The sequence below is a fragment of the Argopecten irradians genome, chromosome 3, assembly GCF_041381155.1.
Source record: "Argopecten irradians isolate NY chromosome 3, Ai_NY, whole genome shotgun sequence".
Classification (NCBI taxonomy): Eukaryota; Metazoa; Mollusca; class Bivalvia; order Pectinida; family Pectinidae; genus Argopecten; species Argopecten irradians.
In genome coordinates this window covers 21,376,592-21,390,711 of record NC_091136.1, presented here as the reverse complement: position 1 = coordinate 21,390,711, position 14,120 = coordinate 21,376,592, and the positions used below count along the sequence as shown (strand labels likewise).

The window sequence follows — 14,120 nt, the reverse complement described above, 5'->3', positions numbered from 1 at the left end:
TCGGACTATGCAAGTTTCTCAAATAGTAAGATAGGCTTAGCTGTAGCTAATATAGGAGGTTCATGTCTCGGGAAACTGAACTTGGGCATTATGTTGGGGACCAAGTACCTCCAATGGTCAGAGTTATGAGGTTCATGTGTCATAGAACTGAACTGGGTCATTATGTTGGGGACCAAGTACCTCCAATGGTCAGAGTTATGAGGTTCATGTGTCATAGAACTGAACTGGGTCATTATGTCCTAGTGCCTCCCATGGTTAGAGAGCTAGGAGGTTCATGTCTCAGGGAACTAAACTGGGTCATTATGTCAGGGACCAAGTACATCCCATGGTCAGAGTTATGAGGTTCATGTGTCATAGAACTGAACTGGGTCATTATGTCAGGGACCTAGTACATCCCATGGTCAGAGTTATGAGGTTCATGTGTCATAGAACTGAACTGGGTCATTATGTCAGGGACCTAGTACCTCCCATGGTCAGAGTTATGAGGTTCATGTGTCATAGAACTGAACTGGGTCATTATGTCAGGGACCAAGTACCTCCCATGGTCAGAGTTATGAGGTTCATGTGTCATAAAACTGAACTGGGTCATTATGTCAGGGACCAAGTACCCCCCATGGTTAGAGAGCTAGAATGTTCATGTCTGTGGAATAGAACTGGGTTAAAAACTGGGCTATAAGTCAGAAGCCAGGTTGGTGTGAAAAACTTGAACATGTAGTCAAAGTCTAGATCTGATTGTTTCATTATTTCTTTCAATTTACATATTATCAATAAATAGCACAGATCAACTTGAGCTTGTCTATGTTAGCATCAAACGTTTATAAACAAATAAAAATCAGGTTGAAGTTGTAACAACAGATAATATTTATTCAAATATTATTCTCTGGAAAAGACTTTAACACTGTAACTATAATGACATTGAACATAGTATTCAACAAACAATTATCAAGTTAGACATTCAGTCTAAACAATAGCACACACCTCCCAAATAGAACTTCTTATTTATTACTAATCATGAAAATAGTTTGTAGAATAAAACGATGTGCACTATACCTGAATTAGTACACAGACGACACACTTGAATGATCATGATATGAATAAATCTCTATCCAGTTTTATCGTTCCTTGGGTTGAAGGTTCTCAAAGTCAAGGTAGACAACACTAGTAGTCTTTCAATACATACCATCCAAGATAATGACACATTTATATCTACTAATATGTATATAGCATAATAACAAACAACAATGGGCACAATATAACCAACTACACGAAATTATCACAGACGCATTCTGAAAACCATTTGTATCATCTATACACATATACATATGCAATATTTACAAATATTTACACCACAAAGCTCCTGCACCACACAAAGGTAAAGCACTGCACAGTGGCCTTTAAACCTCTCCCTCCTAAATGTGTGAAGCTTTGTATCCAATAAAAATACAATTTTAAGTTAAAGTTGCCATTTTTTCTCCTCTAGACCTCTACAGTGTGAAAACACACATACATGCAATACAAGGTCATCCAAACCTATTCTGCATTACACTTATTTCTTAAAACAATCCATGCAAGAAAATTAATTTGTTCTTTTCAAAGAATTGCTTTTACTAATGGTCCCAAACAATAATGCTAGATGCCAGGGATATTGTAATATTCTAGATTATGGGAATTATGTTTAGTCCCTGTTTTTCAGATACCAAATTATTTTTACTGTATATTCTCTAGGGATCTACAGAAAACTTAATCAACTCTGGTATACTATGGAGTAAATTATGTTTTGAAATTTAATGTTTACATTATAATTGTCTTGTTTTGATAAAATATTTGATATTACAAAAATAATTCACAAAATATAAAGATGGATGTCAAAGCCAATGAATGGTTTCACGAGTATTTGAGATAATGAAAAGTTTCAATAACAATTTTTCAGCAATGACTTTTGTAAATTAACAAGTAGTCCACGATTGTAATTAAACAAACAAATCCCATCAATTTTTGATTGAAGGTTGGTACATACAGTTCTTTTGAAAAATCTTGTCTGTAATATCGCTATCAATTTTAAAGGAAAATGTTATGTGAAAATTTCTCCAATTAAGGAAGTTTTGCATGAATAGTTTTCTTTCAAAAATGCATGAAATTATCAAAACCGAATTTTGTACAAGATTTATCCCTTAAAGACAACAAAGCAAAAATGATGTTTGTATGTAGAGTGATCTCCCCTGGATTGACAAATTCTCAAAATGGTTTATATATTCAGCAAAAAAGTAAATCCAAGATTAACAATTGTACTGGTTTGATATCTATTGAAAAATATGTTTGTCATAAATCCTAGCTACAATAAATTTTTTAAAAATCTTGAATAGACTTAAATCTTGAATAAGCTAAATGACTTTCCAACTGCAGTATTATTTTTCATTAGATCTGGGACTTGCATATATATATATATATAATCAGGTAATGTGATTTCTTTTTACAAAATTAGATCGCAACATCCTCAAAGTGTCACTAGATATAGACAACTTACTACCAAGGCGACATCAGCACTATTGCACGACAACAAACACATCTTCAATCCATATTTCATAAATTATAATTAAGAGATAATTACAGTTGTCTAAAACTTGTATAATACCACATACCATTATCCTAACGAACAGATGCTATTTAATATGTGTTAATAAATCGACATAACTTTTGAGTGCAAAGGAAGAGAGACATTTATAGAAACATTTTCTTATCAGAATTCTTAAAAAGAATCTTAGGCAAAATGTGAAAATATGTTTCTATTAACATACATGCCCTAGATCACAACAAGTATTCAAAAGATTCATGCAAACGCATGTAATTGATAAAACTTGTTTTCAATTATAAAATCTTTCTTTATCAGAAAAAGCACTTCATCCAGAATATCAATCAACTCCTCTTGTTGGAATTCATTACATATCTATACACATACATAGATATTTCATGCAAGTGTTTTTGTTATATACAATTTTAGGAAACAAGTTTTGTGAAACTTAATGAGATTGAAGACAAATTCCATAAAATCTCACGACATAAACACAATTAAAAAGGTCTCTTACACATTGCTCAAAAACAATACAATATCTGAGGTCACCTTTAACCAGAGTACCACATTCATTTAAAACAACCACAAAATGGAATGATGGGACAGTTATTTTTCTCCCTCAAACAAAGCATATAGTCTCTAACAGAAGTGAGTGTGAGAAGTGGACTCTGTATGGCAGAAGTCAGACAAAGCAGTTAAGGGCTGCTCCAAAATTATCCACATTGGAGGGACAGGAGGCTCCTTTCTGAGGCCCTACCACTGATGAAATATTAAAACATTTTTAGTATAATGAATACTGGAAAATTGGGATTTACCCCTGCCACCCATCAAATTTTGATATACTAGTAAAAGCTTCCCACTCCTCATACATGGATTATTCTGTAACAGCCCTTAGTATTTTAACCTCAAAATGAAAGCATTTTAATCTGTATTGTCAGCTTTAACAACTGTTTCCCTTGTTTATGTGTGGCGAGAGCGCTTTGTCAAGTTCTGATCACCGACACATGATAAAGTTAAAACTTCCAACAGGACTGCTAACCATTAATGTTCTGTTCTGACAAAGCACATGGAAGAGCCATTTTCCAGAATTTGGTCCATCAATGCATCACCACGAAACACGCACTTGTTCCGAGTTATACACTAACATGATGGAAACATTCATTTTACTTTCGACTGTTAAATGCTGCTTTGTTGTTAAGGAGAAAGGTATCAAATATGATATTGATAAACAATATGATAGAACTACTGAACTACTCATAGCACAAAAGCATAACATTAAACAACTGGACTACTTATTGTGTCACTCTTTTTGTCATATGAAGCTACCTCCTCTTCCAGTCTGTAATAATACCTGTTTCAGAACATAAGCCACAAATTGTCTTTTTCTAATAAAAAATGGACAATATAGAATTCCCCCCTCAGATATAGCAGTCCACAGTTCACTGGAATAGCTGAAACAACTTTTTTTATATTAAAAAAAAAAGATGCAAAAAATTTTCATTGAAAGTAGCATCATGTTCTTGCTTCAAGCATTGATAAAAAATATTTTCAAATAATGAAAGTACTAGTGGATTATTCAAATGGGGTAAAAATGAATTAATCACAAGGAATTTCCAAATAATGATGCACTTCGGATGAAATAATATTGCAAACAGTCCTCAAAGTGTTTAAAAGCAAATTTTGTAAGCCTCAAACTCAATAGATATAGGACTACCCTAACTGTAACATATTATTTACACTACTATCAAACGTAACATATCAACAAAATTAAAATCATAATGCTGATTAATCCAAACTAAAACTGTACGAGTCAATGGCTGACTAATGACCCCACTACCCTTCATATGAGACCACAACAAAAAAATGACATGTTTGAAATAGGACCAAATATGCTCACCAATGATCCATGTATAGATTTTGTTTAATATGTTCATTTGACATATTATTTGATAACCATGGCAACTAAATGACAGAGGATCGATTGTGTGTTTGCCATCCTACAAAACCTGTTTTTCACAATTTTCAGCTAAATTAAACGTCTAAATTTTAACCAGATAAAAGCATCTGTTATGTTTTTATGGTAACCATTACCGAAACATGTAATAATTTAAATTATAGACATCTATGTGTTACATCAAGTGATCAAATTTGATCAATTAATCGAAATCAATTAATGAATCATTAACCAATTTACAAAGCTTGTGAATAGTCATCTGGTTGCCATGACAACAATAAATTTTGGAAAATAAAAGCTTTCTAAGCACATCTAAAACATGGTCCTCAACATTATTCTTTTTATAGTAATGTCAGTATTATGCAACAGCAGTAGAAATTTCTGAAGCCTCTATACAAATTTTGAAATGAACAAGCATTCAAAGGTTTCACTATCACCAAATTTACAGCAAATAATCTGCCACAGCTCACAAAATTCACTGTGCTACATCAATAGTGAGAATCTATACATTCACTGTCACTTGTACTAAATAATGTTAATTTATAACCAGTTATACCAATTAAAAACTAATTTTACAATAACATATTAAATTTAACATCATCAAATTGTCTATTATCATTCATGTTTACTCATAATATCCATGTTAATATTACCATGCTTTCTCATTAATGTTCATGTTTACTCATCAATATTCATATTGAATCATCACCTATTTACATATAACTACTCTTTACAAATATAAACTATTTACATACAGACAGAACTGCTGTCAAAAAACCATCAACACATTTACAGCTTTGAATGCATGTAATGGGAATAAATTGATGACAAAAAGCTAGCATCTGAAAACTATGCATACCACATTTCTGTATAATTCTTCCCAGTTGCTTCACTATCATTTATCAAGTGATACTATTGATGTTAGAGATGCCAGAAAATTATTATTTCTGGTCAAACCAACAGCAAAGAATATCACAATTGATTTATCTATGAAAGAAAAGGAAATTTTCATAAGTGCAATTAATCTACATACAGTTTTGAAGTGCACACTGTCATTATTAAACTATATGTATGAGGATACAATAATTGTGTCTAAGTTATAAACTAAAAGCTACTATACTTCTACGAGCCAGAAGGACCAGCCTTCTCTTGTTCAGAACTCGTGAATATTCATGAATATTTACCACAGGAACCTGATGCGCTCACACCCCAAAATAAAACAAATAAAGAAAGAAACATATACAGATATACATAGTAGATCTAGCCCATTTGACTTAATTCCATAGCACATAACAGATCTAAGGTAGGACTGCATAATATTGACCTTCTTTTTTCTGCTTCATTTGTTCCATTTTGGGTCTTGGAAGCATATCAGGAGTCAACATGAAATGACAGTTACTTATCATTACATTTATATACAATAATACATGGTATCATAATGAAACAATGAACTTTTGTCAACTACAGCCACAAAAAGTTGACAAGCATGGCTATCTGTTATATATCTCAATCAAATTATTCTGATGAAAATCTATCAGTTGATCCTGACATTCATTGACAAAATTTCAATCTACCAGTTGATCCTGACATTCATAGACAAAATTTCAAAAGTGAGAAAAGATTACTGAGAAAAAAACATGGCACTGGCCCATTATCAGTACCTGGCATTTTGTGGGTGTTTAACTGTGGCCTAGTAATTATGTGTTAGTGGTAGAGGACATTTTAACCACACAGTCACCTTTACTAAGCAATCCCTTTCTAGGCAATCCATTGGACATCATGTTCATTGTTTTATATACTATGTACCAGTAGAAAATCAAATTTCAAAGATGAAAACAAGCTGAACCATTAAAATATTATCAACGAGAACAAATGAAATTTATACAATTATCTCTTAACAATAATGCTAATCTCTTCGGGAACAAAATGAATCTGAATGAGCGGAAATGTAATTACCTGCATATATTTATGTATGTAGTGTTCATTAGCAAAATAAATTACTAGTTGTCAATTAAAATCTTTAACACTAACACAAAATCAGTCAACAGCATCCATTTAACCCATAACATTTCAGTCAGAACTTTTAAAATATATTTTCAATCACATACATGTGTCAAAACCTTGAACAAAAGCTTACATGGTGCCAGTCTTAACCTTCACTATAAATTTACATAACATCAGTTGTAAATAATCATCTTTGTATACTGTAAAATATCACAATATTACATTCATAAATGCAATTTTAAACATATAAACTAAAAAGAGTTTATTATGGCACAGCTGTTTTTGTTGAACATTTATGTTCATACTTTACACCAAATTATAAAATGCCAATAATCCTCAAATACTCTATATATTGGCTATTAAGTATTCAAGAGTTATCTGGCCTTGCAGCTGCATTTCAAATTTATGCTTTGGTGAAAATTAAATTGTTTTCTTAGAAATGTACTACGATACTGATAAAATTATTGATGCAAAAAGTAATAGCAACTTCCAAGGACAGATAACTCTGTAACCCCATGGAGGCAGTGTACTTATCAGGGTAATACCACACTTCTCAACATTTCTAATCAACAAAACTACTTCTGACCAAATCTTAAGACTCCATACTTCAAAGAACTATTTATCTTCTTCCATAGCCGCTGAGTTGTCTTCCCCTGGATGAGACTCCTGACCCCCAGTACTGCTGTCTGAGTCCCCAGGGGCCGGTAAGGAGGGTACAGGAGTTGATGGCATGCTGCCACTAGAAACCTCACCAGATGCTGCTTTCTCCACAGCTGCTGACTGGGCCATCATCTTTTGTCGTACCTCTCGAATCTTCAGCTGAAGACAGACTTTCGACGGGAAAACTGACGCATGCTCTGCCTGGAAATTGGCTGTGGCTTGGGCTGAAATAGTACATGTTTAGATTTTATATGTATACTTCTTTTTTTCTTAAACTTGAAAAAAAAGTGGAAAAAAATCCTGTCTGCACTTAAATTTTCAGTTCTTTCTAACAGTAAACAAGCAACATAAAATTGTCAAAAGTTGTCATAAAATCTCTATATCAAGTTTTTCATTGCATCTTCATTCCCTGATACTATAATTGATTTATTCACTCACCTGAAGGGAAGAGGCCATGTTCCTGAAACAACTGCATGACAAGTTGCCTTCTTTGATCAAGAATCCTTCGGAGAGATGAGAATTGCCCCGGTGAGTTCGGAGTTCTAGGTGTCATCGGTGAGCTCAGTCCACTCTCTAAGAAATCTTCTACTGAAACAGATACATTATATGCAAGAAATATATTATTGAAAATCATCTTTTAAAACATGTGACTATTTAAGGAAATCTTATATACATGTATATGAAATGAACCTAGTATGTCTAAGATCCTATGTAGCTAAGACGACATACCTGGCTTTGATGAGACTGCGGCATCAGCCAAGGTTTCCAAACTGAAGTTACGACCAAAGAACATATTGTCCTCAAACCTGGCACTGCGAGGTGTTTGTGGGGTTCCCGTCTCAGATTCACTGGAAAACTTCTTGTAGCTCGGAGATACCGGGTCGAATGTCTCATTGGGAGTCGACTCACCAGTAGCTGAAATAGATCATCTTAGTTAAGTTCTATTTAGGTAATATGCACTAACTAAAATAGGTCATCTTAGTTCAGTTCTATTTTAGATAAAGAGTTTTGAAGCATCCATTTGTTTTTCTCTTTCATTTCTAGAGAGGTCATCAATGCAACAGCCAATTGTTCAAAATATACACTTTGTTTGTTTTAAGTGAGCTTTGTTTGTTTTAAGTGAGCTTTGTTTAAAGCTTGTTTCATGTCAATATTTTGTAGCTGTTCATATCAAAATTGATTAGGGCTGTTCCAGCAAAACATATATGGCACCCAGGGAAGGCACTTTAAAAAATAGTATGTGCCATGGTGGGTTCAAAATAAAATCCCTTCTGTGCCAGGGTGGCATTCCAATAAAATTACTTCTGAGGGTGGGTCTATCTGAAGCACTTTTTGAAATAAAATGCAAAAATTGTGTTTTATAATGTTGCTCTCAGTCATCCTGACTACAAAAATAACTGTTGAGAAGAATGTTTATTTCTGACAATATTTAATGTGTTGTTCTCTTAAACTTTTATCACTTAAAATTGATCACATGAATATAGAACATATAGCAATACTTTTTTCAATATAGAAAAATTCCGCTATATTCCTATACTATACTTTTTCAACATCTTGACTATTTCTGATTATAATATCATACATATAATAGCCTATAAGGAAAGAAATTTATAGAAGTGCCCTGTACCTAGTGTTGACACTTTACGTCGCCTCTTGTAGCAGCTGATGATTGCCCGTGGGCTCTGAGGAACAGGTGAATCCATATTGGTTTGTTCAGGGACAAACTGTGGCAGGGCCTCAAACCTCTTGTCAAAGTTGACTTCCTGAAGCACTCTGTAATAATCCAGACATAGTTAAAGTCTGATCACTACGGCTTCCATCGTAATTATTAAAATGTAACATACATACAAGGTACAGGGTCAAATGTTTCTTTTGTATTTGTCTTTGTATACTGTGAAAAAATGTGTTTCAAGTGAATATACCAATGGATTAAAAGAATCTTCCCCTGCCTTAGGGTTGAAATGAAAAGAAAACCTGAGGGATAACTAATGAATGTCCAACCCAAGGCTAGTTGTGTTCCCACCAATTCATGAGATTTGGTTAAGATCCTCAGCACTGTCTACATGGACATAAATGATTGCACATTAAACTTGATCAATGTATGCCAGTTATGTGGCATATATTCATGACGTCACAAATGATACTAGAAATTGTTTTGCAAGTAATTCCTATTCAAAAGGTTAGCCCATGCTATCTGTCATACCTACGCCCTAGGAGTTGACAAGAGGAATCTCTCATATATAAATCAGGTGACAAATCAGTGAATGGTGGGGAAAAAGCAAATCACCAATCAAAATCATTTGTTAAACAAATATTATTGAGTTATAGTGAAATCACTTACTTTTCCATTCCATCCTGCATTTTGTTTTTGAAAGAGACCGCACGTCTAGGGCTGTTAGTCCCAGGACCTGGCGAGGCAAAGGCCGAGTCCCCTCCAGCAAGGGGTGACTGTGGTACAGGTATGGGAGGGGGCTTGTGCTTGGGCTTCTGTAATCCAACAACATATAGAGTCAAAGTTTGTGGTACAGCAGTAAAATCAGTTATCCAAAATATTCAATACTTTTGATATTAATTTTAATGTAATTAAAACTTAAAATGTAACATTGATTTTGGTGTTTGTGGTGTACGTACCGGGCGCGGACTGTTAACAGACGAGTCTACTGAGGGGGTCTGGGGAGCTGGCATGGAATCATCAGCACTAGATGGCTCCACTTCTGATGATGATTTGTCAGATGAACTCTGTAGAATAAAACTTTACTTATAAATCCATTATAAACACGATGAAAGAGCAACATTTCTACTCTGTAATATTATCAGATCACTAACTCACAGTGTCTTATCAATCATATGGTGTCACTGATGCAGATATTCAGTTCTATTCTGCTTATCAAACACCATCCTTAATATTCCAGGGGTTCATATCACTGTCATCATATCCACCCCTGTCATAACCAAACTGTTAGCTCTGTGAATGACAACAGATAAGACAGGTAGTTTGGTCCTTTTGATGAGTAAATCTTACACTCACCATCACTTTCAGGCCTTCCTTCTTTTCCCTCTTTCTGTCCCCTTGTAGTTCTTGCTGTTTCTTCACCCTTTGTTCTTTACTCTGATCTTCAAAATCATCATCGTCTTCTTCCTGTTCCTCTTCTGATTCAGGGGACTGTCTGATTGGTTCATACGAGAGGACCAATGGGGAGGGTTTCTTGGGCTTGTGTTCACTGCTGATTGGTTGAGGAGGGCTACCATGGTGGTGATTGCGGTAGAGACTTACAGAATGAGGACTTTGAACTGGGGATGTCAGGGGCCTTTGACCTGGTAAAAAAGTTATAAAACTTACAAATCCCAATCTGGTGATTATAAGTAATCACTATTACAGGCGACTGCAATAGTCTTAACAAAACATGGAATACTTAATATAATCCGTTGTTTATATGACAACTTGGTTTAATATGAACTATTTTGCATGTCCCTGCTGAGTTTCCTCTTACTCTGTGTTAAAAGAACGTTTTGGAGGGCAAATAAATCAACGAAAACACTGATTTTTTTCATGAATTTAAACTATTGCTATAATTAATTATTTCAATGATAAGACTCAGTTATTCTGGCATAGATAATCCTCTGTTAATGCTCTATAGTCCTGGGGACTAGCTAACCTTGCAATGCTGATGTGACCTGGAGGCTCTCTGTTGCCACGGGGATATTGGCGATAGTGGCCTTGACCCTGTAGGACTTGGACTGTAGGTTGGCCCCTGTGATGTAGCCGATGTCCACTCCAGAGGTGCTGACCGGCACACTGGTGGATGCTGGAGGCTGCTGCTTATACAGTCCTATCAAATAACAAGCCAAATGTTAGTATTGACACTAGAATAAGGCCAGAAAGATTATATCCTATAAGTTCAGGCCCCAGTTTATGCATCAATCTAAACTTTATTAAAGTCATCTGTCTATTTGAAAAAACTGCCATGAGATCAGCATTCTGCTTCGACCAAAGGACAACAGCAATTTACCTTTACTAAAATGAATGCTAGGGTTTATTGAACTGATCTTGAAATGAGATTTTGGTTAACATTATTTTTAAAAAGTTCAGGAAAGTTTGGATTATTAGCTAATCTAATTATCAATAGACTGCCTACCTTGGTATGCAGCACTGGTTTGTATCTGGGGCGGGCTGGCAGCTTTAGGAGTGGTTACAACTGTTTTGGGAGCCAGTGTAGCCTGTGAAGAGTAGGTCACTGGGCCCTGTGGTGCAGAGGGAGCCCCTGGGCTAGGGGCGGGCGAGCGTGTTTGGGTCTGATGAGGCGGTTGTATCATCACCTGCTGTACAGCTCCCTGGGGATCTGTTGATATAAATATCACATCAAAATTGGTTTTAAAGTACCGTAATACTGAATTTGAAATCCAAACATCCAAATACATGTGTAAGAATAAAAACATTTTATCCAGCCATGTTTTTTTAATGTCATATGTAACACTTTAACGGCTATATCAAATGATGTAGATAAATATCAAGTGTACAAAAACAGTTATTTTGTATATCATTATTCATATCAAATCAACATTGTAATAAAGACATTAGAGCCTACTTTGTTGAACATAGTTGATGAATGTAGGAGAGTTGACCCCTTGAACTCCGTCCAGTTTAGGGAGAGGGGAGGCAGCCATGGGTACTGTGTTGATAGAACTGGGTTGTACATACATCCTATATAAATAAAAACATTTCTAAGACTTATAAAGCAAAAAAATTGGTTAAAACACAGCTATTTTTTATGCATTAATATACATCACATTTTCAGTGTTACCTTAAGTGATTAATTTGTTTGGAATTTATGTGATATTAGATAAAACACAAAGATTCTAAACATAATTATGAAGAACAGCTGAACACAGCCAATTAATAGGATCTAGGAAAAATATACCGGATACAGACAAAAGATAAATTAATTGTACATACTTTTGTGTAGATGGCAGCAATAATTTTGCTTGTTGTTGGGTTGCTGTTTGCATTTGCTGCACCTGGAGTTGCCCTCCCTGTTGGACTTGCTGTACTTGAAGTTGCGTGCCATGAACCTGGAGTTGTCCCCCTTGTTGCTGTATGAGTTGAGTGTGTGCCTGCGGGTGAATCTGTAGCTGGGTAGGTGTGTGCGGTCCGCCTTGTATTGACATGTAACCTTGACCTTGGGATGCACTTGGCATCTGTACCTGTTGGCTCTGACTCATGGCTACAAACTGTGTCACCATGGGGACCGACTGATTCGGCTTGGTCTGATTAAGAACAATAGGTGATGCCAGATTGGCGTGTGTACTGAGGAGCCCTCCTTGCTGGTGCTGTAAAACCTTGCCCTGACTTGTCATTGCTGTGACCTTTAACCCATTTCCTGCTACTGGAGCTAACTGGACCTTTCCTGTCTGGACCGGCTGGGGAGACGGCTGTAATGGAGGATGTTGCTGGGAATGCTGGGAGATTTGTTGTTGTGGTAAAGGAGAATTAAGTTGTGAATGTTGGCCTGCAAAAGCCAGCTGGATGTTGTTCTGTTGTACAGGAGTTGCTGGTAGTGCCATCTGGACTACATTTTGTACTTTTCCTCCATTTGGTGTGGCTACCCTGACTGAAGGAAGTATGTACTGGACATGTGTGGGCTGTATTCCTGCCTGTGATAGGTTGATGGTTTGCTGTACTGGCTGTTGCTGTGGTGACGGTGCCTGCTGAGGATGTGCCACCTGGTTCTGTTTGAGGACCAGAGTGTTGAGCAGGGTAGCCTGAGGGAGAGCCTGGTTTGGAGGGTTAGCCTGAGACACAGGTGCTGACTGGGACGGCACCACATTGCGGATTGTCGTGATGAAGGCATTCGACATATTTGACGGAACAGCAGGTACAGCTGTCGTCTTATTATTAACTGAGGAAGTAATTGATGTTGTATTCAACAACATGCCATATTGACTTGAAGGAATATTCTGTACCAAGATAGTACCCACATTTTTCACATTTCCATTAGATGAAGCCTGTAGTAAAGTCTGCTGCTGCTGGTGCAGCCCATTGCCTGTCACAGCCTGTTTAAGTAGTGTTGGTGTGCCGATCTGTGCCTGCTGCATAGACACAAACGGTTTAGAGGCTATTGGTACTGGTGTGGTGATGGGTTTGCCCATGGTGGAGTATGTGGGTACTACCATATTTGATCCATAATTAGCACTAGTAGCTACAGTCTGAGTAAATGGCACTAGCTGAACTGTACTGGACGTGACAGGTTTGCCCACCTGTATCCCTCCGTGGGGTGACACACTTGGCTGTATATGGACCTGCTGTAACTGTTGTGGTTTCCCACGCAGTTTTTGTGTTACTTTGTTCATTACCGGTCCTCGCCCATTCTGCTTTCCGAGAAATGTCTCTGTGTTTGAAGACACAAGAATCTGCTGATTTTCCTGTGTTGTCATGGTGATATTGTGTAGTTTCATCTGCCCGACCTTGACTGTGTGCTGTTGGGTCACTGGAGTCCGTGATGGTGACTCGTGGCGATTGACATTAAAATGCTGTGATGAAGGAGCCTCATTTCCAAAAGCACTTCCTGTTGACATTACTCTGGATTGTTTATTGGACTTTGATCGGAATACAGCCCCCTTTGGTCTAAATCCTCCAGCACTTGAAGGTCGGGGACTATCACCTTCTGAAGTTCCCATAGTGGAGGCTGTCGATTGTCCAGAAGATTCCGGAAGTTTCCGTATTGGAGTTGGACGGTATGGAATCTCTGATGGACTTATGTGTTTCATTACTGGAGAGAATCGTTGTTGAGGAAAAGCTTTGTTTTCAATAAGAATATCCTCCTCTGTCTGACTGTCTGTCTCACTATCATACACATTCTCATTACATTCAAGTTTTCTTGTCTCTGTTTCACTGGTGTCACCAACATCGTCAGGACCTGGAACAGTCAGAGGCTT

At 36.4% G+C, this 14,120-nt stretch overlaps 1 protein-coding gene across 1 annotated transcript in view; it reads right to left on the bottom strand.

Moving 5' to 3' along the window:
* Nucleotides 1-837: 837 nt before the first annotated feature.
* Nucleotides 838-14,120, bottom strand: part of LOC138319549 (protein capicua homolog) — a 28,174-nt gene continuing 14,891 nt past the window's right edge. Inside the window, exons 14-24 of the mRNA XM_069262701.1 lie at nucleotides 12,142-14,101; nucleotides 11,774-11,889; nucleotides 11,324-11,527; nucleotides 10,844-11,017; nucleotides 10,216-10,502; nucleotides 9,819-9,926; nucleotides 9,529-9,674; nucleotides 8,815-8,960; nucleotides 7,917-8,102; nucleotides 7,626-7,775; nucleotides 838-7,411 (exon numbers count right to left, since the gene is read on the bottom strand). Coding sequence (XP_069118802.1) covers nucleotides 7,143-7,411; nucleotides 7,626-7,775; nucleotides 7,917-8,102; nucleotides 8,815-8,960; nucleotides 9,529-9,674; nucleotides 9,819-9,926; nucleotides 10,216-10,502; nucleotides 10,844-11,017; nucleotides 11,324-11,527; nucleotides 11,774-11,889; nucleotides 12,142-14,101 — 3,746 coding nt within the window. The 3' untranslated portion in view covers nucleotides 838-7,142. The remainder of the gene's footprint in view (nucleotides 7,412-7,625; nucleotides 7,776-7,916; nucleotides 8,103-8,814; nucleotides 8,961-9,528; nucleotides 9,675-9,818; nucleotides 9,927-10,215; nucleotides 10,503-10,843; nucleotides 11,018-11,323; nucleotides 11,528-11,773; nucleotides 11,890-12,141; nucleotides 14,102-14,120) is intronic.